Source organism: Molossus molossus, unplaced genomic scaffold (assembly GCF_014108415.1).
Source record: "Molossus molossus isolate mMolMol1 unplaced genomic scaffold, mMolMol1.p scaffold_m16_p_17, whole genome shotgun sequence".
Lineage (NCBI taxonomy): Eukaryota > Metazoa > Chordata > Mammalia > Chiroptera > Molossidae > Molossus > Molossus molossus.
The window spans coordinates 25,530,519-25,556,999 of record NW_023425352.1 but is presented as its reverse complement, the minus strand read 5'-3'; the positions used below and the strand labels follow the sequence as shown (position 1 = coordinate 25,556,999).

General features: G+C 36.4%; 1 protein-coding gene across 8 annotated transcripts in view; it reads left to right on the top strand.

The window, feature by feature from the left end:
* The window catches only part of R3HCC1L (R3H domain and coiled-coil containing 1 like), an 86,223-nt gene extending 61,009 nt beyond the window's left edge, over nucleotides 1-25,214 (top strand). For 7 of the 8 annotated variants that reach the window (XM_036264772.1, XM_036264776.1, XM_036264773.1 and 4 more), the window contains 5 exons: nucleotides 8,652-8,827; nucleotides 13,800-13,870; nucleotides 14,777-14,872; nucleotides 15,615-15,755; nucleotides 24,361-25,163. In XM_036264772.1, coding sequence (XP_036120665.1) covers nucleotides 8,652-8,827; nucleotides 13,800-13,870; nucleotides 14,777-14,872; nucleotides 15,615-15,755; nucleotides 24,361-24,428 — 552 coding nt within the window. In that variant the 3' untranslated portion in view covers nucleotides 24,429-25,163. Of the gene's footprint in view, nucleotides 1-8,651; nucleotides 8,828-13,799; nucleotides 13,871-14,776; nucleotides 14,873-15,614; nucleotides 15,756-24,360 lie in introns of all 8 variants that reach the window. The other variant, XM_036264775.1, reaches the window with a different exon arrangement.
* Nucleotides 25,215-26,481: the final 1,267 nt, after the last annotated feature.

Here is a 26,481-nt window from a genome sequence, read left to right as displayed (position 1 = left end):
AAAAGAATACTTTTAGCCCTGGCCGGTTTGGCTCAGCGGTTAGAGCGTTGGCCTGCGGTCCGGAGAGACCCGGGTTCGGTTCCCGCTAAGGGCACGTACCTTGGTTGCAGTTTGTCCCCGGCCCTGGTTGGGTCGTGTGGGTGGCAACCACTCGCTGTGTCGCTCTCACGTCGATGTTTCTCTCTCTCTCTCTCTCTCTTTCTCTCACTCTATCTGAACAAAATATCGAAAAATGTCCTCGGGTGAGGATAAAAAAAAAAAAAAGAATACTTTTAGACTTAGACTTTTATCATATATCATTCCTTACATAAGGAAAATGTAGTTGAAATAAATTGGTTAAGCTTTTCCTAAAACTTCATATTTACAGTCCAGTTCTTTCTAATAATTTCTTGACTCAGTCATTGACCTTGATGCCTTTCCATCCTGTATCAATTACTGTGTCATCAAGAACTTTGAAGATACAGCATTTTTTGAAAGAATGCATAAAAGAAGCAAAAATCGCCCTGGCCAGTTTGGCTCAGTGGTTGGAGCGACGGCCTGCGGTACAGAGAGACCCGGGTTCGGTTCCCGCTAAGGGCACGTGCCTCGGTTGCAGTTTGTCCCCGGCCCTGGTTGGTCGTGCGGGTGGCAGCCACTCAATGTGTCCCTTCACGTCGATGTTTCTCTCTCTCTCTCTCTCTCCCTCCCGCTCTATCTGAACAAAAAATGGAAGAATGTCCTCGGGTGAGGATAAAAAAAAAAAAAAAAAGAAGCAAAAATCATTGTTACTGGATTCTTAAGCCACCTTTTTACTTACGTGGATTTTTTTTTTCCACACTGCTAACCACCCTTTCTGCAAGTTTTGGTATTTAGATCCTTTCCTTTCCTTTCCTTTCCTTTCCTGTCCTGTCCTGTCCTGTCCTAAGGAGGGCATTTTTCCATTTTTTGTTCAGATAGAGTGGGAGGGGGAGAGAGGAAGAGGGAGAGAGAAGCATCGACGTGAAAGGGACACATCGAGTGGCTGCCACCCACATGACCCAACCAGGGCCGGGGACACACCGCGACAAGGTATGTGGTCTTAGTGGGAACCAAATCCAGGTCTCTCCGGACCGCAGGCCAACGTTCTAACCGCCGAGCCAAACTGGCCAGGGCTTGGTATTGATACTTTCTGCTCATGCATGTGCATCCTACAATATGCACAATTGTGAGTTGTATCCTAATGTGGGAGATGTTCACGTGAAAAAATGTGTATCTTAGAATTGATGAAATATGGTGTATATCCAACTGCTAAGTGTTATGATGTAGTATATAAAGGGTAAGACCACCAAATTTAAGTCAATAGGGAAAGCTTCAAGAGGAGAGAAAGGTTGAAGGATCTTAAAGGAGAGGAAGGATCAGGAGCAAACACAGCATTCAGGCTGTGAGAATAGCTTGTAAAAAAGACAGTATTCCCAGATGAGTTCCTAAATTTGTCATTCTCAGAAGTTTAGATGATCAATTTTGAAATTTTGTTGCTTTCCTTTTATAATTTCTTAAGATTTTCTGCATGATTTATAAAATCAGGGCAATTAAAGTTTATTGGTAAAGTTAAAGAAAAAAGTGTCATTTTTTTTTCAAATTTCAGAATACCTTCCAGAATTATTTTTTAAAATATATGTTACAGCCCTGGCCAGTTTTGCTCAGTGGTTAGAGCATTGGCCCGCGGACCAGAGAGTCCCAGGTTTGGTTCTTGCTAAGGGCATGTACTTTGGTTGCAGTTTGTCCCCAGCCCCGGTTGGGGTCGTGTGGGTGGCAGCTAGTGGATGTGTCTCTCTCACATCGATGTTTCTCTCTCTCTCTCTTTCCCCCTCTCTCCCTCCCACTCTATCTGAAGATAAATGCAAAAATATCCTCGGCTGAGGCTAAAAAAAATAAAATATATGTTACATAAATTAAATCATTATTGATGAGAGCTCTGTAGAATCATTCCTGTTAAGCATACATTTGGACAAATTAACCAGAGTAATAAAATGTGCATTTTATTCGTTCCACAAATATTTACTGAATGCCTAATTTGTACAAGGTATGTGTGCAACAGGGGGATTTAGGGTAAGTATGATATGTCCCTGATTGTTGAATTACAGAATCAGAATGTTAATTAGGAAACTGATATCCCAGCCTTTCTTTCTATACTTAGTCCCTGAATTAGTTTGCTAAGGCTGCCAGAACAAAGTGCTACTCCAGGATGGCTGTGACAGAGTACCACAGACATTTGTTTTCTCATAATTCTTGAAGCTACAAGTTCAAGATCAAGGAGTCAGCAGGGTTGGTTTCTTCTGAGGCCTCTCTTGTTTATTAAGTGGACATGGTAACATTTGAAGCAAATTGTGTATAAGTCTCTATAGTTCTTGTTTCTGTAACCCTCTCATGCCCATCCCCATATTTAAATTGGTTATAACTATATGGCCATTTCCTCTCTGTGTCTATGTCCAAATTTCCTCTTATAAAGACACCACTCAGATTAGAGCCCACTCTGATGACTTTATTTTAACTTAATTACCTCTTTAAAGACGTATGTCCAATTATAGTCACATTCTAAGGTCCTGAGGGTCTTGAATATGAATCTGGGGGGACACAGTTAAGCCCATAATACTCCCCCAGGTTCTCACATTATTCAGTGTAACCACACTGAACTGTTCAGTGACTACCACACTCCTTGCATTCTTTGCACGTTGTTCCTTCTTCCTGTGGTACCTTTCTCTGCCTTTTCTATGTATGATTTCTTTACTTGGGCACTGAAGGAAGAGTAAGCCAAGTTTGTTCTGTTCTATCCACTGGTAGTACCTTCTTTATTTTTTGAACTTTATTAGATGTTAACATTCTTTGTTCGAGTTTTTTTTTCCCTCTAATGTATGTTAAATATACATTAAATGTTTGTTGGATGGGTGGTTAGGTGGTCACGATAAGTTTGGAGGAAGAGACAGGTCTAACTGTAATATATATGGTATTGTGTAATGAGCACTATAGAAGTAGTGCAGATAAGATAAATGATATAGAAATATAGAGGAAGAGTCAGATTATACATGCTTGGTGATATTTAGAGAAGGATACATAGAAGAGGTCATATTTGAGTATGTCTTTAGAGAATGGTGTGATATTTTGAGATGTGCAAACTGCTGATAGGTGTCAGCACTTGCGAAATAATGTGACCAGAGCAGTAGGCAGGAAGAAACAAAATGTGTTTAGCCATAGTGAGTATTATTCTAGGTTGGAATATGACATATTATAAGAGATAACATGAGATAAAGCAGGAAGGTAGTATATTAGTTTACTATTGCTGCTGTAATAAATAGCCAAAACTAGTGTCTTAGAACAACATATATTTATTATTTTATAGTTCTGGAGGCCAGAAGTCCAAAATGAATCTCACTGAACTAAAATTTTGTTGACAGGGCTCTGATCCTTTATTGAGGCTTTAGGGAAGATTCTATTTTCTTTCCTTTTTTAGCTTCTAAAGGCTGACCACATTCCTTGGCTCATGGCTCCCTTTACATCTTCAAAACCAGCAAGGGTCAGTTGAGTCTTTCTCATATCACATCATTTTGACACACTGACTTCTGCCTCTGAGCTTTCCTGCTTTTAAGGATCCTTGTGATTATACTGGGTATACTCAGATAATTCAGGATAATCTTCTGATTTAAAGTCAGATAATTAGGAACCTTAATTCCATCTACTACCTTAATTTTCCTTTGCTATGTAACATTCACAGGATAAGGGAATTAGGATATGGATATCTTTGAGAGGCCATTATTCTATCTACCACAGGTAGGTTGGGGCCAAATTATAGGAGTTTAAAGTATAGCCATTGAAGATTTTTTTAAATTTTTTTTATCCTCACCCGAGGACATTTTCCCATTTTTTTGTTCAGGTAGAGTGGGAGGGAGAGAGAGGAACAGAGAGAGAGAGATAAACATCGATGTGAAAGGAACACATCGAGTGGCTGCCACCCGCACGACTGACCAGGGCCGGGGACAAACTGCAACCGAGGTACGCGCCCTTAGCGGGAACTGAACCCGGGTCTCTCAGGACCGCAGGTCGACACTCTAACCACTGAGCCAAACCAGCCAGGGCGCCATTGAAGATTTTTGATAAAAGAAATGACATTGATCAAAGCAGTGTTTTGGGAGTTTAATCTATAATCTTTTTGTTATATAGGACTGGAAAGAAATCAGCAACCTTGAGTTGTCTTTCCAGTTTTGCCATTCATCCTTCCTCACTTCTTTCTTCTCTGTTCCTTCTTCCCTTCCTTCCTTTCTCCTAGAGTAGTTTACATTTATAAATCCTTAATCATAGAGAAGTAATTGTCTTGACCATTGATACAGCCACTATTTCTGATTCTGTCCTGTAAGGTCATTTCATTGTGTTACAGAAAGAATACTAGACTAGCCGTCAGGAGACTTGTGTTACAATTCAAACTTTGTCAGTAATTTGATTTGTAGCCTTAGGGATATTCTTTAGTCTCTCTGTGATGTAATTCTCCATCTTGATAATTAGGATAATAGTGATAGCCCATTAGACATGCCCATCTGACAGAGATATAAAGATAACTATATTCTAAAATAATGTGGCATATATTTATTTTTTTTGTCTGAAGAGGGTAATTTTAGACCTTTTTGGTTTTCCTTTTGTATCTTGGAGAACCAAGGATCAAACAGAAGCAATAAAAAATAATAACCTCAATGATGTATGCCTTGTTGACCTTAGACTCTACCTGCCCTTTTTTCCCTCTATATATACGAATCAAGACAATTACATCATAGCAAGTCAGATATTTTATAGACTTGTTTTTAAGAATAGACTACTAGGCTATAAGAATTAAAACTGTCACTTTGAGGAAGATAATTTAGGTGAATCTTTTTGTTTTTGTATATGAAAGAATACACAGAGTTCACTTATGCTTTATAAATAGCAAGGTAGACCACTGGTAAAAATCCTAAAATGTTTGTGATTCATAACTTTAAATTACTTGTTTTCTTTGAGTTGTTTGCAAACTTTCCCTTGGTCTATAATACATAGATGGGAATGAATCAAATTCTAAACCTCTCCCTTTATTGTTGCTCTGTCAAATATTTCTTAGCCATAAAAAAGAAAAAAATATATATGTGGGTCTTAATGATATAAAGGTTTCACATTAATGATACAGCAAGTGTTAACCTCGGTACATGTGACAGTAAGTGTTCCAGTTATGTACAATAGGAATATGATGCAAGCTACAAATGTGAGCCCTCTGTATAATTTAAAATTTTCTAGTAGCTACATTAAAAAAGTAAAACACAGGTGAAATTAATAATATATTTTAATCTAATACATCTGAAATAACATTTCAGTATGTAATCATAATATAATAAATTGAGATATTTAAAATTTTTTGTATTAAGTCTTTGAAATCCAGTGCATCTTTTATATATAAAAAATACATCTCAATTCAGACAAACCACATTTCAAGTACTCATGTGCTAGACAGTGTAGGTCTTCTGCAAAGGTATCCATGTAATCAGTGCATCAAATCTTAGTCTTTCCTGAAAGGCTCTATACTGCTAGGTCTAATTCATCTGTGACAGTGGTCCTGCGTGCACCCCCGCCCCCCCAATCTTGCTCTGGTTCTCTTCTAGCTTCATACCATATTTGTCTTTTACCATTTCCCCCTTCTATACCACGTATTCCTCTCTCCTTTACTCTGTCAAGGTGTCCCCTTGCATATTTTGTTGAGATTTTCAAGAGAGAAAACACCATTAACAGTAAGGCTTCCTACCTGCTACCATAAGTCCACAAAAAATGTTTTACCAGTAGACATGTAAGCTGATCCCAACAAGAACTGAACCTTGGGGGAATGAAACTTTGTCATTTTAGGAAAAGATAGGAATCCCTGTTAACAGTAGAGTCTGAGTATTATAGGTAAAACTGGCCAGGAGTATGTAACTTGTAGGCTTTATATCTATTGTTCCATGAAATATAGACTAAAAATTGTGTGTTTTGCTATTATTAATACTTTGTATTTAATCAGTCCCAGAAGCCAAAATGTTTAATAGTTAGTTTAGAAATGTGATATAATTATACAAATTCAATTTTGCTGACTAGGTTAGGGCAAAGGACCTTAATCATATTTTCTTGTCCAATCACCCTGTCTCTCTTTTCTCTTTCTAATCAATTCTTAGGATTTACATTTCTCAAGGTTTTTTTATAGTCATGCATTGTTTACCTCTCACAATGCATTATTTAGCCCTAGTTTGTGAATGTATGGACATGCAGTGCTTTGTTTTGTTTGTTGTAACATAGCTCTGAAAGTCAGTGCCAGAAATCCAAAAATGAGTTGAAGGAAATAATTCCATTACAATAGCATAAAACATATTTAGAATTAAATTGAACAAGACATAAAACTTGAACCTTGAAAACTGCAAAACGTTGGAAGAAAATAAAGAAGACCTAAATAATGGAAAGACATCCCATGTTCATTTCTGTTTAATAAAGTTAAGATCCTTCTCAAATGGATTTGCATATTCAGCACAATCCCAGCTTATTTTGCTTTTGTTTGTTTTTTAGAAATTGGCAAGCTCATCCCCAAATTTATATGGAAATGCAAGGGACCCGGGATAACCAAAGTGATTTTTAAAAAACAATGTAATAAGACTCAAACTTCCTGATTTCAAACCAATTATAATAAAACTACAGTAATCAAGACAGTGTGGCACCAATATAAGGGTACACTTGCAAGTGATTGGACACTCCTCCTATCTCTGGGGCTCTGAGTTATTCTAAACTGATATACTCACCCACTCTAGGCTTTTAAGAATTTGTTAAAAGTTTAGCTAATAACCTTCTTGCTCACTTGTGTGGTGGCTGCTTCCCATGATCTGCCAAAAGGCAAACAGTTCATGTGTTCTGCTTTTCTTTGGAGGAACTTGTCATTCTGTGGACTTGAGTTTTCTTGGTTGTCTTGGATACTCAGCTGTCTGTCAAGTGAACTTAAGAAATGTTATGATTTTATAGATCAGCTAGTCTCATTGTTATGATGGGAGTCATATTCTCTTTGTACTTTCTACATCCTAAGAGTGGAAATAGTTTGGCTTGTAATAGATTCAGCAGTCAGTTAAATTTTGTTTAAAGAGGGTTGAATTCATTGAATACCTACTTAGGTGCCAGGTAGTATGCTAAGACTTACTGCATCATTTCATTTAATCCATACACATGTCTGTGAGGTATAAGTACTAGTATTCCCATTTTTTAAGATGTAAAACTGAAGCTTAGTGGAGAAAAGGAACAAGAGGCACCTCAATAAATAAACATTTTTGTCTATTTTACTTAAGTCACCTTTCCCCATTCCTCCCTCCTGAATAAAATTCTTGAATCCTTTTTATACATTCCAAGGAGATACAGCCTTGGCATTGCAAGTTCTCATTTCCCCGTTGAATGGGAAAAGGGGCACAGTGTAATAAAGGGAAAGCTTGAAGGAATCTACTTGGGCTTTTGATTAACAGAGAAGACACTCAAGTCTCTGGGAGGTTAGTACTAGCAACTAGGTTTTATAACAGGTGGTTGACAAAATAGCTCTCATGACTTTGTTGCCACTTTCCATTTTTCCCTTTCCCTTCTGCTTCTAGTGTAAAATAGTTAATAGCCTTTAGTTTTTTCTTAGGATAGTAGAATTTTTTTTAATTATTATTTTTAATCCTTACCCAAGGATATTTCCATTGATTTATTTTTTTGTAGATAGAGTGGGAGGGGAGAAAGAGAGAGAAACATCTATGTGAGAAAGACACATTGACTGGCTGCCTCCCACATGACCCTGACTGGGCCAGGGATTGAACCCGAAACCAAGGTATGTGCTCTTGACCAGGAATTGAGCCCACGACTCTGGTCTGCATGCCGACGCTCCAAACACTGAGCCAAACCAGCCAGGATGGATAGTAGAATTAAAATTTTTTTTTTTTTAAGAAAAAATAACCAAATTTAATACATGTATATGTATAAGAATGCTGCATACATGAGAGTCAGAGACCCCATATATATGAGAGGTTCCTAGAATATTAAAATTTTTTACTACTATTTCTTTACTGACCTGCTACATAGGATTCCTTTAGGTAGCTTTTATGCTGGGGACCTTAAATATAATTACTTGTACCACTTAAATTTGCCTTAACAAATTCCTTTGTAAGCTACATTCAATGAAAGGTGAACTAACAAAATGTTTTTATTTTTAAATATTTTTTGTTTTTGTTCACTTGCAAAAAAAGAAACTATGAGATGAGTCTGATCAATAAGCTCAAATAATACAAATGTTATTAATTCATCTCTTCAGCTGTTTTCTGAAATTCATTTTCCAAGATGTGCCATTTGTAACTCACCACATTAATCATTCTACATTTTTTCACATACTATTTGATAGATGCAAGTTAAGTTTCATGCATTGCCTGTTTTTGCTAGAAATTCAGTACCTTTTCAAATATTCCACATGTATAATATAAGTTGCATGATAGAACCCTGGTCATTGTTGTATTTATGAACAGCATTAATACAGAGACAGTGTTTAAAGGTTAAGGAATAGGAATATGGAAACAAGGAGAATTATTTTGGGAGGATATTTTATAATGCTCTGGCTTGATGTGACAGTCACTAATATGCTTCTTCTTCCTTAGTTATCAGGGAATATGAAGAATACACAAAGTATCCAGGAACCTAGATTTGATTATTACAACAGTGAAGTTCCTGATATTGACCTCAGTGATTGTGAATTCCCACATGTCATTGAAATTTATGACTTCCCCCAAGAATTTCGTACCGAAGACCTCCTTCGGGTTTTCTGCAGTTATCAGTAAGTATTTGCAAATTGTTGGGGATGTTAGGGAAGGTAGAATGAAGTTTTTAAAAAATGTCTTCTGAAAAATCATCTAGTTTGTTTTCATATTTCCTGTTGTTAACGTTAGCATGAAATTTGTTGATTGTCTTTTCCATGCCCATTAGAAATACTCTGTATTAAAGCACTCTTCTAAGATCTTTAGAAATGCCAAATAGTCTTTCTAGACAAATATAACAGTATTAATAATGATTTCTAAATCTCTCTTCATGATGCATTTAGTTCATTTATATTTATTATAATTATTGATTTACTGCTGACCCTTGAACAAGGTATTAGATAGGTGCGCCGACCAACACACATAGTAAAAAATCCACATATAACTTTTACTCTTCAAAAACGTAATAGCCTACTGTTGACTGGAAGCCTTACTAATAACATAAACATTCGATTAACACATATTTTGTATGTAATATGTATTATGTACTGTATTTTTACAATAAAGTAAACTAGAGAAAAGAAAATGTTACTAAGGAAATCATAAGAAAGAGAGTACATTTACAGTACTGTACTATACTTATTGATAGGGTAGGTTTTAAAAAATTCACATATAAGTGGAACTGCAAGTTTAAAGCCATCCATGTTCAAGGGTCAACTGTATTTGAATGTATGCCTGCCATCTTTTTTTGTGCGTTTACTTTTCCCATCTTTTTCTCCTCTTTCTTGCCTTCTTTTGGATTCATGAGGTATTTTTTTCTCATTCAATTTTTGGGGAAAATGATGCTCTGTTTCTCTTCTTTGGTGGTTACTTTAGAAAATACGAAGTGCATGCTTAACTTATCATTGTCTAAAGTTAATATTTTCACACTCTTCCCAAACACTGCCAAGGCTTTTAGCTCCATTCCCCAATTCCATTCTTCAGTTCTTCCCCATCCCAAGTTATGTGCTATTATGATTGAGCATTTTGATTCTTTTAAATTTTTTTCTATTTGTTGTTATTGTTTTATATATTCAGCATTCAGATCTACGCACGTTCTGTGTTTTTCATTTATACCTTCTTGCATCTCATATCTTTCATCTGAAATCTTTTTCTCTCTATAATGTATGTGGAACATATTATTTAGCATTTACTTCAATGATAGTCTGCTAGTAAGAAATTCAGTTGTTTTTGTTTGTTTGCTTTTTGTTGTTTTTTTTTAATGGCTTTATTTCAATTTCAGTCTTGAAAGACATTTTTTATGGATACAGAATTTTAGGTTGGCAGTTAGTTTTCTCTTAGAAACTTGAAGATGTTATTCTATTATTTCCTGGCTTTCTTTGTGGAAGATGAGAAATCAGCTGAAAGTCTAACAACTGTTACTTCTGAATGTAATTTTTTTTTCTCCTTTAGATGCTGTTTTCTCTTTGTCTTTGGTATTCTGCATTTTCAATATGATGTGGCATTGTATTTATTTTTATATATTCTTTCTGATATTATTTGGGCTTCTTAAATCAGTGAATTAATGGTTTTCATTGCTTTTGGAGAGCACGCAAACATTATCTCTTCAAATATTGCTTCTGTGCCCGTTTCTCTCTCTCTTACCTTCTCTAATACCAATTAAATGCATTTCAGACCTCTCACTTGATTCTCATGTTACCTCTCATATTTTTCAACTCTTCATCTGTTTCATTCTGAATAATTTCTTTAGCTCTAGTTTCCAGTTCATTAATTTTTTTCTTCAGCTGTGTTTAATTTGCTGTTAAATCTGACCATTGAATTTTTAGAATTCATTTTATGTTTTTCATTTTTCAAAGTTCTGTATGTCTTTTTTAAATCTGCATGGTCAGTTTTTAGTTTCTTGTTTTCTCTAAATGTTTTCAAGATTTAAAAAATTTCTTTAAGTGTATATAGTTTGTATTTGATAATTACTTTACCTGAAGTCTTTTTAGTTCTATTTCTGCAAATTCTTGCTCATAGTGCCTTGCTTTTTCGGAAATTTAGTTCTTTTTTGACTTTGAGCTTCCCATTTTCTTTGGAATTTTATTTATGGGAATTGAGGCCTACAATAAAAGAAGAGGATTTCTCCTGAAAGGATTTGTTTTTTTCTATGGAGCACCAAAGGCACTAATAGATCAAGAGTACTGTAAATTAAACTATTGATTAGAGGTTATTCTGACCACTCAGAAATAGTCAAGTGGAGATGATGAAAAATGTTGTTACATATCTAAACTAGTTTAACAACACTTATAAGTGTCCATTCACTTGCATGTCTTTGATGTAATACAAAGGCCTTTTTTTTAAGTTATTGGTCTTTTGGTAGAAGAGTTCTTATATGCCACTATCATAATATTCCAGTTTGATTTCTTCTAAGTGGAGTAAGAGCTTTAACATACCTTCAAAGTCATCTGAATGCATATTGCTTATAGAGTAAAAAGTTTCTTCTGTTTTTTATAGCTGTTTTGCTCAAGCGTAATTGTTAGTAGTTTCTTGGGTTTTTAGTGATGCCACCTTTCTCTGGTCTTCCAAAGCATTCAGCTGTTTTTATAGACACAACAACTCTTATTTCACACTTATATTTCATTGTTTTAATTTTGTTTGATTAAATTATGCAGTAAAATATAAATTAAAACTGATGTAAGTGGGTTTAAAAACGATTGCACTGACTCTGGGTATGTGTACTATTCCTAAATATATAGGAGAAGATAAAAGAGTCAGAAGTATATCTCTGTATCTCTAGCTTGTAAGAAAAAATAAGCTTAAGGAATAAAGAAATCACTTAAAAAGTTATTAAAAGATTTTCAGGGTCTGAAAGGAACACAGTATCAAGAAAGATTATACTTTAATGTTCCAATATTGATAGTAAAAATGGACCAGGTCTGTTGTGTGATACTCAGATTTAAAATTTTAAATTCAATTCATACCTCTTGAATTTGTAAGATTTTATATCAGTTGGTTGGATAGCCTCCAACTTTTTCTTAAAGGGCCAGATAGTAAATGTTTTAGGCAACTCAGCCATTGTTGCACAGATGCAGCCATAGACATTATGTTAATAGATGATCATGGCTGCTGTATTCAATAAAAGTTTATGTATAAAAACAAGTGTCCTGTTTTGTTTTTTTGCATTTATCTTTAGATAGAGCGGGAGGGAGAGAGAAAGAGAGAAACATCGATGTGAGAGAGACACATCAACTGGTTGCCACCCATACGACCCCAACCGGGGCCAGGGACAAACTGCAACCAAGGTTCGTGCCCTTAGCGGGAACCGAACCTGGAACTCTTCGGTTTGTGGGCCAACACTCTAACCGCTAAGCCAAACCAGCCAGGGCAGTGTCCTGTTTTTCTGTAAAGTTCTAGAACAGGCAAAACTAGCTAGCAGCCATATACCTCACTTATATTTGGTTGGGGGTGTAGGAGTATCAGTTCTATAAATGAAAGAAGAGGTGCCTGGATCCTGGAGGACAGTTAATAATCTCTGCCGTAGACCTTACTCTAAATACATAGTGAGAGTCATTTAGTCTAATTCATTACAGTTAAGAGCCAGAACCAAGGATCAGTCTTGTTGATGTCTAGACTTTCCTAAAGAATGGTTAATTCTAATGAAATTATTAACTTTGTTTTGATTTGTTTCTTTAATCTTACCTGTAATACCTTTTTTTCTTATCAAATCCAAAAACATCCTCAAAAGAGAAGCATTTTAAAGGATTTTAAATTCCAAAGTCTAGAACTCCTCCAGAACTCATTTAGATCTTTTTGTAATCTTTTGTAAACTGTCTTATGATATAGATTTTTACTATTGAATTTTTTCACAGTCTCCAACCCCTGTGGTCATTTATGCCATGGTTAAACTTACCCTTACATTTAGGAAATTCTTTAACCATCAAAATTTCTATATTCCACTTCCCTCAGAGGAATTTTTTTCTCAAAGGAATTTTTCTTCACTGGTTGTTAAAGAGGAAAAATATTTTAGCAGTTGTCCTTTTTTTTCCTTATAGTGCTTCATAAAAATAGAAAAGGTCATGATGCAAAGTTTGTAATAATGCCTGTTAGTCAAATACAACAGGCAACTTTGTGTTTTAATCATTAATCACCATCTTCATTAATATTAATAATCTTTCTTATGAATATTGGTATTAATAATAAAAATAATGAGTGCCATTCATTTACTAAATGCCCACTCAGTGTTCAACACTATGTTCTTTGCCTTGTCATGGATGATCTTATTTCCATTTTTACAACAACTTTGTGAGAAAGTACTATGCCCATTTCTACAGATGAGCAGACCTAGCTTCAAGAGAGGTTAAATTAAGGATGGATGGCGGAACCTGAGTCTGTTTATATCTGACCCTTAAACATCGTGCTCTTTCCACAGTACTATATTGAGCCCATGAGCAGTTTTAAGCTCCTAGCTGAAAAGTAACTGTCATGCCATCATCCTGATAGTCTTTAGGCCCACTATATAGCTCTACTCCAAAATAAAGATTTTTTATAAGACCAAATCAGGCTTTCTGATTACAGTTATACTTTCTCTCTATTACTTTTTTTTCTTTTTTTGCTTTGAATGATCTGTCTCCTTCTCTGTCTCTCTCTATCCCTGTTTTGGAGCCTACATATGCATTAAATCCAGGTGATGATCCCTGCCTACCTCCTCCTCTCATATTCTTCTACCCGTCCTCTGCATCCTCTTTCTACTTCTTGTTCTGTGCCCATAAGAACATCTCTTGTAAATAGTGTGTTAAATACTTTACCTCCCCATGGGACTTGTAAGGATTAATTAGTTGATGCCTATAAAATAACTGGGAATGTAAAATACTCCCAGGTAGTTCTTTATGGCATTATTGCTTTTAAAATTCAGTGGCTTCTTCTGTCCTCTAAGCTGTATTTTTGTGTCATGATCCCCATTCCACTTGTACGCTGTTGAGTATTTCTCATCTTGCAATACTTTATGAGACTTTATTTGAAAGATGTTTCATAAAGTAAATTTTATGAAATAAAATAGTGATTTTGTTGCAGGAAGAAAGGATTTGATATTAAGTGGGTGGATGACACACATGCCCTAGGAGTATTCTCCAGTCCGATTACAGGTATTTACCCAATGGATTTCAGTGTTATTTTTCTGTTGTCTATTTTCTTCTGCTACTTGTCCTTAGTTACCTTTTATTTCAGCCATCTGACATTTTATTCAGCCATATAGATAATTGGCAGATACAGGTTTTTGAGGCGTAGTGTTTTGGTACCCATGTGCTTCCCTTTTCACCTTAATCCAATGGTATTTAGAGAAATAGTCAACTCCTTTCAGGGTTATTTGCTGCATAGCTATTTGTTTTGATAGTACATAAACAGATTATAGGTAGAGATTTAAGAAGCCTGTGTGACTAAATCTTATAATGTTTAAGATTTTCCCCCAGACAAATGAATTTGTAGTAGCCTTTTACTACTAAGAGGTTGTATTACCTACTTTCCAGTAAGAGGTTGTATCACCTACTTTCTGAATATACAATTGGGCTATTTCATGTATATCATTGGTCTCGTGATAGATGTGATACAGAGGGATTCAAAGAAATTAGAGATTTTGGATCCTGTCTGAACCACCGAGAAGAGAAGTCTGTACACTTATTCTGTCACCGGCCAGATAGTGAATATTTTAGGGAACATGGTCTCTGTCACTACTTAACTGCTGTTGTAGCAAGAAAGCTATTACAGGCAATATGCAAACAAATGGGCATGGCTCTGTTTCAGTAAAACTTTATTTATAAAATCAGGTGGTCGGCTAGATTTGATCACAGAGCCATAGTTTGTTGATCCCTGATCTAAAATAATTACTGCAGATTTTCCTTACAGATTTTCTAGAGTTTACCATCTCTTTTGCTTGCCATGAAATTTTTTAAAAAAGCATAAAATCTAGGGAATACTTTCTAAGAAATAGCCTTAAATTTCCCTTTGCATCACTCTTCTTCATGTCTTCTACTTCCTTATATTCCTCTTTACAGCTCGTGATGCTCTGGGTAGTAAACATACCATGGTGAAGATCCGGCCCTTGTCACAGGCCACAAGAGCAGCCAAGGCCAAAGCTAGAGCTTATGCTGGTGAGCCTATAATCTCAGGGTTTTTTTCTTGTTAATAGTAGTGTTATTGTCTTTTTTTATCATTTGTATAGCATCCAGAGTTGTAAAGACATATTTTTATTTTTAGTGTAAAAGGAAGTACATATATATATTTCTTTTTATTTCTCACCCGAGGATATTTTTTTATTTATCCTCAGATAGAGTGGGAGAGAGGGAGGGAGAGACAGACAGAGAGAAACATCGATGTGGTAGAGCCACATTGACTGGTTGCCTCCCGCACAACCCAACCAGGGCCAGGGATGAACCACAACTGAGGTACGTGCACTTGACCGGAATCGCACTCGAGAGTCATTGGTCCACATGCTGATGCTCTAACTGCTGAACCAAACCGGCCAGGGCAGAGGTATGTTTTTAAGGAAAAAAAGAATATAGAAAAGGTTGTGTAGGAAATATAGCATCCGAGCAGCCATTTGGAGAGAATGGAGATGCTAACTGCAAGCTATGCAGCAGTCATTTTCTGATGATATCCTTATCTAGTTTTAGCTGTTTGATAGAGTCACTGTAAGAAATTGTGTTAATACAGATAAAGAAGCCAGAATTGTTTGTGCTTTGCCATGTTAATTTCTTCTGATCATCTATCAGGCTCTTATTAATTACTGCTGATGCAGCCCTTGTTAGTCTATTTTGTATGTTAATTACTGAGTTAAATCACTTGAAGCTAGAATGCTTTCTCTTCCTTACTCCCTCCCTTTCTCCCATTCAGAGTTCCTCCAGCCAGCAAAGGAGCGTCCTGAGACTTCAGCAGCCCTAGCTAGAAGGCTAGTCATCAGTGCCCTTGGGGTTCGCAGTAAGCAGAGCAGAACTGAACGGGAAGCAGAGCTCAAGAAACTGCAAGAAGCCCGAGGTGAGTTGAAGTGATGGTATTCTTTTCTAGTACCTTTAGAGCTCATTATATTGCATGTGTTGAAATAAAGAAAAAAGAATGAAGCTCATTTCATTTTAGCATTTCTATTTCCTAGAAGTCTCCCAAGTATATTGAAATTGTTTGCCTGTTCCACACACCAAGGCATCTTAATCCATTTACCTACTGTTGTTTTCTGAGATAGGTTCGGTCTTCTCAGCTCATCGATGGCTTTTTCTATAGTTCTTGCTCCAAACACTGAGAAGAATTTTCCTGTGAAAACAGTAGTCTTCTAGGTAGACAACATTATTTGCTGTGATTTTACTGGGCCATGATTGCCATGGTGTATTCTCAAATGGTTTAGATCTTAGAATATAAATTAAGGAAAAGCCAGCCTCTGACATTGATGATGATAATTGTAGGAGTTACTGTTTTGTAAAGACAGTCCTGAGTGGCTCCATTAGAGTACATCTAGATTAACCTAGCTTCTGATTATTTTTTAGTACCTATGAGTTCTCAAATATTTCAAATGATTCACAAGCAGGATTTTTCTTTCCCTATAGTTTGGAGTTGAGGTTAAAAGCTCTCTCTTCCCGTTATAGGCTGTTGACTTGTCTGTAAAGACTTGGGACTCTGGCTTTGTTCTTAAGTACTTTTTATCAACCTTCAGGCTTTAGACAGTCTCATTGCCTTAGCCCACGATCTGTGAAATCTGTGAAGGCAATTTATTCTGAAAATTCCACTTACTGAAAAGTAACTTCATTTTTCCATTAAACGAATTGAAGTTTCAAACTCTTTGTTTATTGCCAGTCTAACAAAGCCATTAATACTTCCTGTCCACTCTGCTTTAGTGATAGCAGGGAGTTTACAGACGCTCGGCTGCACTGGCCAGATAACTAGTGACAGTGTGTCATGACATGTGTTAGAGTTTCAGAATAGAACCCAACTAATTTTTGAAACCTTAATGATTATAATGAGGCAGTTTTGATTGTTTCAATGCATGGTTTACTCGAAGGCCTCTTATAGACTATAGAAACAGTGGAGGATTCATCTGCTTTTTATAGATGGCAGTAACAGAATTGGATTAAAGGAGAATGTGCCATGTCCTTACTTAACCTTTTATTAATTGGTTATCTTAGAAGAAAGCGATTTCTCTGTGATAACCACAGTTATCTCAGAAGATCAATAGAGGGTAATAACTAGTATCTATAGAAGGAGATAAGACTTTTTTCAGTATATCATGCTTTTCTCTGTATTTCTACAGTTATAGCAGCAACAGTTTTGCACGGATATCATCTGAGTATTCTCTACTTCTCTGTAGGTACATCAGCATGCAGCTCCAGTTGAAGTATTTGTTTTAAGTACCTAGCTATACAAAGGACATTTCAGTGATGCAGATAAAAATGAGACTGTTGGTTAAGTTGGGCACCCTGTTACTTTTTAAATGAAGGCCTTTAGTTGTGAATAGAGACCCATTGTGATAAGTCCCTATTTATTGGTGCTGAGACTGTACAGATTTTAGAGGACTCTTCCTTTATTATGCTTCAGAGCTTCCCCATTCTTTGTATCTGAGAAAATGCATATGGAAAATTCCTGATTTCTGGTTTCTTTATGTATTGAGTAGATATTCTGGTACTTGCTTGCATGGACCCCCAAGGCTTCTTACTTAAAAGTACTGTTTAGGTGTTAAGCAGAACAGATATTTTTGTTCCAGACATTCTTTCACTAGATGGGGAGGAATTAGTATAGTTTAGTGGATAACATTATAGACTCTGGCATCAGACCACCTGAGTCCACATCTTAGCTCTGCTATTTACTGACTGTGATCTTGGGCAAATTAGTTACTCTCTGGAGGCCTCTGTTTTCTCGTCCATAAAATGGAAATCAAGTGCGATAAAACACAAAAGATACTTAGTCATCTTCAAAAATCATAAGTATGTTCTCCCTTCTGTTTCTATAGGCCTATAACTAGTAAGTGACAAATGTTAGTTGCTGCTGTTTTTATTAGTAATAGTGGAAATATATGGTGAGTCCAGTGTAGATTGCAGTGTATATTTTTTGTCTTTTTTTTTTTTTAATTCCTCACCTGAGGATACTTTTCCATTTATCATCAGATAGAGTGGGAGGGAGGGGGAGAGAGAGAGACAGAGATAAACATCGATGTGGCAGAGCCACATCGACTGGTTGCCTCCCACACGACCCTGACCAGGGCCAGGGACGAACTGCAACTGAAGTACATGCCCTTGACCGGAATCGAACCAATAACTCACTGGTCCGCGGGCCAGTGCTCTAACTGCTGAGCCAAACCAGCTAGGACTATTTTTTTTATTTTAAATTTCACATAATAATATACCATCTACATTTGGCATTCACTGAATACCTGTCCTGCACAAAGCATATGATCCCTATTTTGGAGAATTAGATGGTAAGATTTTGTTCTTCTCAAGATTTATAATCTAATGACAGTATCTGCCTTGCATAAGGAAGAAAATATGAACCTGATATTTTAAGCGATTGCATCTCCTCTCACTTCAGTTCAGAAGATTTTAAAAAGCCATGGCAAGGTTTTTGTTGATTAAAAGGATTGGAAGGAAACTCCATGTAATGCAACATGTTAAAATAACTCTGATGGATGGTATTATCTCCAGTTTAGAGCTAGCCCAGAGAAGTAATTGGCCTAAGGTCACCCAGCTGGTAAATTGAGAGGTGGCATTTGAACCTAGGCCTCTCTAATTAAAACCCATGTTCTTTCTATAATACTGTAATCCCTCTCAGAGGATTTTGGGGCAATTAAAAATTTTTTCCCAGAAAAAAAAATACTTAGAAAATTTTAAAATCTGCAGAAAATAATATATGACAGGCTTCATTTTGGTTATCTGTTCCAGTGGTTAGTGGTATTCACTGTCAGAAAATTCTTCCTTAGGTTTAACTTAAATCTGTATGATAGCTTAATCCAGGTTCCTCTTTGTTCTTTCTTAGTAAAAATAGGGAATGTCTGGACACCATTCTACTCTAACAAACTTTAACTATAATGATCAAGGGCAGATAATTTAGGAATGAGTTTTTGCCATTAACTAATTGTGTGACTGTGGGCAGGTCTGTATGTCCCAGTTTCCAACAAAGTGACTTACTTAACCTTGAAGAATTTTTAGAGTACATCATAAATTAACATGTGTGAAAATGTTTAGAAAAGTGCTTTACAAATTCAGGACACTGTTATTTATGTAATTCTTGGGAAAGTTGTATTTATTATAATACTGTGAGGCAGTAATGACAAATACTGCTGCTCCTCACCCATTACCCATGACAGACGATGCTAGACAGTCTGACATATTTTCTCAGTGAGTTTTGACTTGACCATTGCCAGTTGATCAGAATTAGCATGGGAATTGAGATCTTTGTGCCATCCTGATATAGGTACTTCTAATAATTCTATGGAATCTCCCAGCCTCTCTTTTTCCTCCTTTGAAGAGCTCTGCTGTCTGGCACAGTGCCTGGTTTATAAAAAGATACTCAATGTGCTTGCATATTTATTGACTGAATACATGAATGGTATTGGTTACTTTAATTTTTCTTCATAAATGTTATTTTATTCATGAATCTACTCTGAACCCTGTCAAGTTCTCCATGTGTTTGTTTTTTTCTTTATTGATTTTTAGAGGAAGGGAGAAGGAGAGAGAGATAGAAACATTGATGAGAAAGAACATTGATTGGCCGCCTCCTGCATGCCCCCAAATGGGGTTGGGCCCACAACCTGGGCATGTGCCGACTGGAATTCAAACCAGTTAACTCTTGGTGCATGGGTCGATGTTCAACCTCTGGACCACACCAGCTGGACACCTCCATGTGTTTCTTTATAAAACCCAGAGTTCAGCACTTTATCTGAAACCGTTTCAATTAATGAATTTGTGATTCAGAGGTTTAAATACTTTCCTGCTGTAAGTTTCTCCACTCTACTTTGGTCTTTTTAACTTTTTAATGAGAAGTCTATGTTTTAGTCCTTAAAAAGGAGGTTCAGGAAATAAAGCTACTCTGGAAAGAATTGAGAAAAAGGAAGTATCCAATTCATTTTAAGGAAATGATATTATATATATATGGAGGATAAGAACTTTATTTCATAAGCCTTTGAAAATGGAGAAAGTATTTTTTAGTCCAGCAGAGTGCATAACATCAGAGCTACACTGTGATGGGAAATGAAAGCATAGATCATCCTGGTGTGCTTCCCCACTCCCCAATTTTTATTTTTCAATTATAGTTGACACACAATATTATATTAGTTTCAGGTATACAACATAGTGATAAGACATTTATATATCTTATGAAGTGATCACCCCAATAAGTCTAATACCCATCAGACACCATATAACTATTACATTAATATTGACTATATTACTTATCCTGTACTTTGCATTCCTGTGTCACTGGCAATTTGTACATCTTAATCCCTTCTCCTTTTTCACCCGTCCCCTCAACCCCCTTCGCATTTGGCAATCATCAAAATGTTTTCAATACATCCTTGCATTCCTTCTACTTGACTTAATCATGTACTTTAACCCAATGATTCACACTAAATGATAAAGCCACGTTTTAAAGACCAAATTCAGGAATACGTGTAAAATTTTCCCATGTACCACTTATCAAAACACTTGATTCCCACTTGAAATTGGAGATAGATATCATTACTTCTTAGAATAAGCTGCCGTCTGCAATAACATGGATGGACCCTAGAGGGTATTGTGCTGAGTGAAATATGTCAGGAAGACAAATGCTAGATGATTTCACTTATATGTGAAATCTAAAAAACAAATGAGCAATCAGAAAAGAAACAGACTCATAGATACAGAACATTTTGATGGTTGCCAGATAGGAGGTAGGTTGTGGGATGGGTGAAAAAGATGAAGGTATTAAGTACAAATTGGTAGTTATAGAATAGTCACGGGGATCTAAAGTATAGCATAGGGTCCGGCCAGTGTGGCTCAGTGGATGAACATTGATCCATGCACCAAGAGGTCGCTGGTTCGATTCCTGGTCAGGACACATGCCCAGGTTGTGGGCCCAATCCCCAGTGGGGGACATGCAGAAGGCGGCCAGTCAGTGTTCTCTCGCATCAATGTTTCTGTCTCTCTCTCCCTCTCACTTCCTCTCACTCTAAAATTAAAAAAAAAAAAAATTAAAAAACCAGATTTTAAAAAAAAATAAAAATAAAGTATAGCATAGGGTATATAGTCAATAATATTTAAAAAAAAAAAAAAGAATAAGCTACCTTCTTATCTTCAAAGCCTGCTCTAATTTTATTTCATAACTTATTTGCATTCTACTCGTGGAGATAGGTGATTGGTCAGTTCTAAAAGGCCATCTTTTAGGTTACAGGCCTGAAAGAGTAACTAGACAATAATTTGATCTTCTAGTTTGATGAATTAAATCACTAAGAACTTAAAAGTAAAATCATGTCTATAGGATACTTAGTCAACTGTAATAAAAAAAAAAAAGTAATCACAATTGCTACCTTCTGAAATTCTGTTCAGGTATTCCATTATTCTACCTCAGGGCAGTGCTGCATTGCTGACTCATAATCTAGGTCTGTGGCATTTTCTTGGTGTCTTTTCTCCCCTGATGTGAATTTCCCTTCATTTTCAACCACATTTTTTTTCACTTTAATGTGGTCTTTTTCTCCAGGATGCATTATTTACTGTATTTTTGGTGTCACCTGCTGTTTAATAAACTTGTGTCCCTGGCTAGATTATAGATGAAAATGTTAATCCTAGGACTAACTGACCATTTCAGCAACTATTGCTAAATAAATAGTATATAGTTCTTTGTGATGACACTTAGTACATTGATAATCAATTCACTCTCCAGAGTTATATGCCCTCAAAATATAGTCTGGTGATCCAGACTATATTTTCCCAGTATATTAATAATTATATAGATATTTGGTAGGCCTAAATCTAAAACCTTGCTAAAATTAAGAGGTTACTTGTATTCTCCTTGATCTGTCAAACCACAAAAAAAGGTCTGTCAAACCACAAAAAAGGCAATTATATTAATTTGACCAGACTTGTATTTTGTGTTTTCATGTTGATTATTACTCTGTAGGTCGATGCGAGGTAGATTTTTTGATGATTTTCTCTTATTTTCTTAGGTGTAAAAGTAAATTTTGAAAGTTGTCATTTACATCTCTTTTCTTTATATTTTTCAAACATAACATCAAACTGGCCCTTTTAAAATCTACAACACTTTTCTGTTCCCTCAGTTAGAAGTGATTTCAATAAACTCATTTTATATAATAATTCTGCCTATTTATTATACTGAGAAATGAAAGTTTTCAGGGCCAGTTATGCGAGTGCTTTAGGTTAATCATTTCATATTCTTTTATTCTTCCTTAGTTCCTTGCTTTATGACTGCTGTTGAGCTTTCTCTCTACTTAGTTTACTTTCTTTAACGGTTGGAGGTAAAGTTAATAAAAGCTTTTTTTCATGCAATCTGTCGGTTATTATCTGCTTTCCTTTCCATTTAATACAGGGACAGCATGTTTTTTTAACTTTCTGTCAGTACATTTTCTCCCTTTTCTTTGTAGATATTTTCAGATATTAGAATAATGGAAAATATGCTGGTTTAAGAATCATGGACCTGGGTTCCAGCTTTAGTTTTTCACTGATTATATAACCTTACGCAAGTCACTTAACCCCCCTCCAAGCTTTCATTTACTCTTTAAAATGAAGAAAAAATATTTTTGTCTCATTCTAACTTATATTTCTTTCTATATTCAGTTCATGTTCTGTATTTTTTAAATCTTTAGCTCACATTTTCACTATTTCTTTGTGCTTCTCCATTTGTCTCCCTAATCTTACTTTATTTCATATGGTTTACAACCAGAATTTCTGCTTATATTTACATTTGGTAATAAAAATCTACAGTCTTTTATCAGAAAAATTAAGGTAGGAAATGTTCCAGAATTTTGAATTTTTCTAATTTTTCTTAATATTTGTTTCATAACACCAAAATCAAACCCATTAACATTGATATTTCTACAGTAGAGTGTTTGAGTAGTCACCCTGAATGGCACATGTAAAGGCTATAAACAGCTAAATATCCTCAGGTTAGATTTATCACTAAATGAGTTTTGGCCCAAACTTTAAAAACAAAACTTTGTTTTCTGAACTGCTTTGATTTTAGAATTGTGGATTATGGGCCACTCTTCCTATACTGCCTTTCTAATTTAAGTTTCCAAATTTATTAAAAACTTTGAGTTTTAATAATTCACTTTTTTGGTTTCTTTACTTTTTCTTGGAATCCAGAACCAATGTTTGATTGCTTTTATGTAAGGTTGCCTTTGCCTTTAGATAACCCCCCTAACTTTTCCGTTTGTGACAATTAGAACTACAGTGCCTTCCTAAGACATGTACTGTTTCCTAGAGAATCCCAATCCAATTGAAGACTGTCTTAAAGCCCCGTCCCAGGGCACTGAATTAACTAGCCTTCAGTTTGGAATTTGCTGACCCCCCATTTGTTGCCTCCTGTAACTATGCTGCTATATTCTGATCGTGCCACAAGATGGTGCCCAAATAGCAGCGAATTTCTCTTTCTCACATGTACAAGTGCCAGTCAGGTTCCTGACAAAGTTCTTTGCCCTTAAAGTACAGTCAAACACAGTACAAGAATTTCGTAAGAGGTTTCGCTGATTTGGAAAAGATATGAATAGCAAGTGTTAACTCTAAACTCACCTTATTTTCCATAATCCCTCTGGTTTATGACTTGCAAAATATTTACAAACATTGGAAATAATAGTCCTTGGAAGAAAGATCTTAGACTTCTCATCTACATTTAATGGAATCAAGATAAATGACAAACCATGAAATTAGAGCTGGTATTGTGTCACATGGACCACTTCATTCATGTGTGGTCTGTATTTTCTCACATTTTGGTGAAAATGTTAAATGGAAACTAAGCTTTTATTTTAAAAATTAAAGATGGATTGCCCCGATTTGTGCGTTTTTTTATTTGTTTTAGAAATAGTCCTTAGTTTCCCTCCATTATGTATTGTCATTTTTCCATGTTGGAATTGTATATATTCCAGAAGATTTCTGGTTCCTGAAAGTACTCCGAAAATACTGAAATTCAGTTTGCCTTTGAAATATTTTTGTGTAAGATTGTATTAGGAATATGTTACTGAAGCCCAGGGGCTACCACTTCCATTTGAGCAAGAAGTTAGAAGAAGAATATTGAAACATATTCTTGATCACTATTAAAATATTTGTAAAGATCAGTAAACTGGGAATAATGGGCAATTATATGGAAGCACTAACACAGTTGAGAAATACAATTAAAATATATTAACAGCAAGTCTAGAATCTGGGTACTGCTAGATTTCTGACTCCATGTACTTTTCATTTCTATTAGCCCCAAATCTTCCTATAATATAATAATAATAACATTTCCACTTAACAAAGCCCATAGAAAGTTAAAGATATTAATTCTTGGAATCCAGTTGTAGAAGACCAGAAAGCCAGCTCTCTCATGATTAAAGTTTGCCTTGTAATTTGGATTCAGGGAAAGTCACTAGTTACATGAAGTACACTACCACTTTTAACATTGCCCTAATTTACAGAGAGAAAACGGTTGGAAGCCAAGCAACGAGAAGACATCTGGGAAGGCAGAGACCAGTCTGCAGTTTGAACATCACTCAAAGGGATAATTCCGTGAATTCAGAAAATATCTCCATAGTCTTCAGATACGAGGATCCTTCCAGAGCTCTGTGTACATGCAGATGTGCATGTTAATGAACGAAAGAGATAAAGTCATCAAGACAAGGGCTGACTGGTGTAGAAAGAAGACAGACTTCTGTCTGTCTTCATTCCTAAATGCAGTTCTTTGGAATTGCCTTACTATGTTGGACATAGAAAGGAGCCATCAGCTAGGAAGAAAGTTGGAAAATGTGACTTCCAGGAGTCCTCTAAACAGGGCAAGTTGTGTTAGCATGGGACACACTTCCAAGATGTTTTAAGCAAATACAAAACAGAGGATTCAAACCTGTGATGATGGGAGATTTGGGCCTTGCAAAACCAGGGTGTTCTTTAGTACCTCACAAAGCTGAGAACAGCAATATTGAGGGGTTGGGGAGGGAGCAGCTAGTACAGAGACGGAACAGTATCTGTGCACTTGAGATTCACAGAATTCTACACTGCCGGTTCCAGAACTCCCGAGTTGGTGAACTGCAGCAGATGTTGGTATTTGGATTCCAGAGTTTGTACTGAGATGGTTGAGTGCCTGGGGCTTCTCCAGCTGCACAGCAGCCAGGGACATGCCAGCTTCATTCCTCATAGGAAGCCAGTCTTGGGAGCTGTATGCCAGTTCCAGCTTGAGCAGTACTATCATGTTGTAAGAGGGAGACATTAAAGTCCATTTTATGACCTAGGTCACGCTGGTATTTGTCAGTTTTGTCATTCCCCAAAATAAATTGGATAGCAGCTCTCCTTGTCTTTATTTCTATAATGCTGTACGTATGTTCAGTGGGTCTCTTGATTTTATTGTACCCCACTGAGCAGAGGTGATCATCTCTCTGCCCCAGAGTATACTACAAAAGTGCCTGTCCTGGGGTCGGTATGTGGCAGCTCCTCTTCCCTTCTTGCCCTCCTTGTGCATCCCCACGCCAGCCTTTTCCCATTTCTGTCAAATCTGACATCCTGCAAAAAGTATCTGGCACACAGCATGTTCTTGGTATGATCTTCTCAGCCTGTGCCAGAGGCACTTGGCAAGCAGCACCAGACCATCCATTACAATGAAAAGCAGCCAGAATAAAACAAACACCTCTGGGCAGTAAGAGATTTCCTTCTAAAGGACATGGACAAGTCAGAGTTGTCACCTCAGGCTTTATCCATTTCATGTCTGCATTCCCAGTGTTTTTGGAAAGTAGTTCTGCACTGAAGAAATGATAGTGCTAGACCTTAAGATGCTGAAGTAGCAAGAAATAGTGTTTCATTGTGCTTTTAACTAAGGCAATAGCCTCATTTTTATATGATTTAGTGCCTGTGACAATGATGGATTATTAGCATTGCCTAGAACATGGTGGAGTGGGTTTTTTTTCAAACGTTCCTCAAATGACACTGGCCTTGGGTCTTAGTCCTGACATAACTATCCCTGCTGCTATTCTGGTCTTGGAGTGTTCTCGAACTTACTCAGCATTTTTCAGTTATGGTCGGTTCTAAAAGTGTCCTTTGTTCATTTGCAGTGCCTCCAATCCAAGTTCGGGGGGTTAAATAAGTCCTTCTCTTGACCCTCTGTCCCATTACTTAGACCGGTACCCCTCTCTGGCTTGCAGCTGCATAGCTTGTGCTCTCTGTCTTCATGGAACAGACTTCTCTAAGATAGGCAGGTCTGGGGGAAAACTGGCTGCATTTGAAAGGAAGTGCAAGGAACTGGAGCCAGGCTTCCTACTGAAGCTATACCTCTAGGGTGTAACTTTGCTCTGTTAATTCTTTAAGGCTGGGAGGGCCCTTGGGCAGTAAAAAAGAGATGATAGCCCCTATCACTTGCCTTTGAGGGGACTTCCCCTTCCTAACAGCATTTTGGCTTTTAAGATCATTGTTAATGGTAATATACTGCCCCATGTTTATTGCCCAGTCTTTTTGTGGTCCTCATAATTTCTAGAAGTTACTTTTGTTTTCATCCTAATGCTTTGTTCTAGGTGACTAGCAGCTCGTGTGTGTGTGTGTGTGTGTGTGTGTGTGTG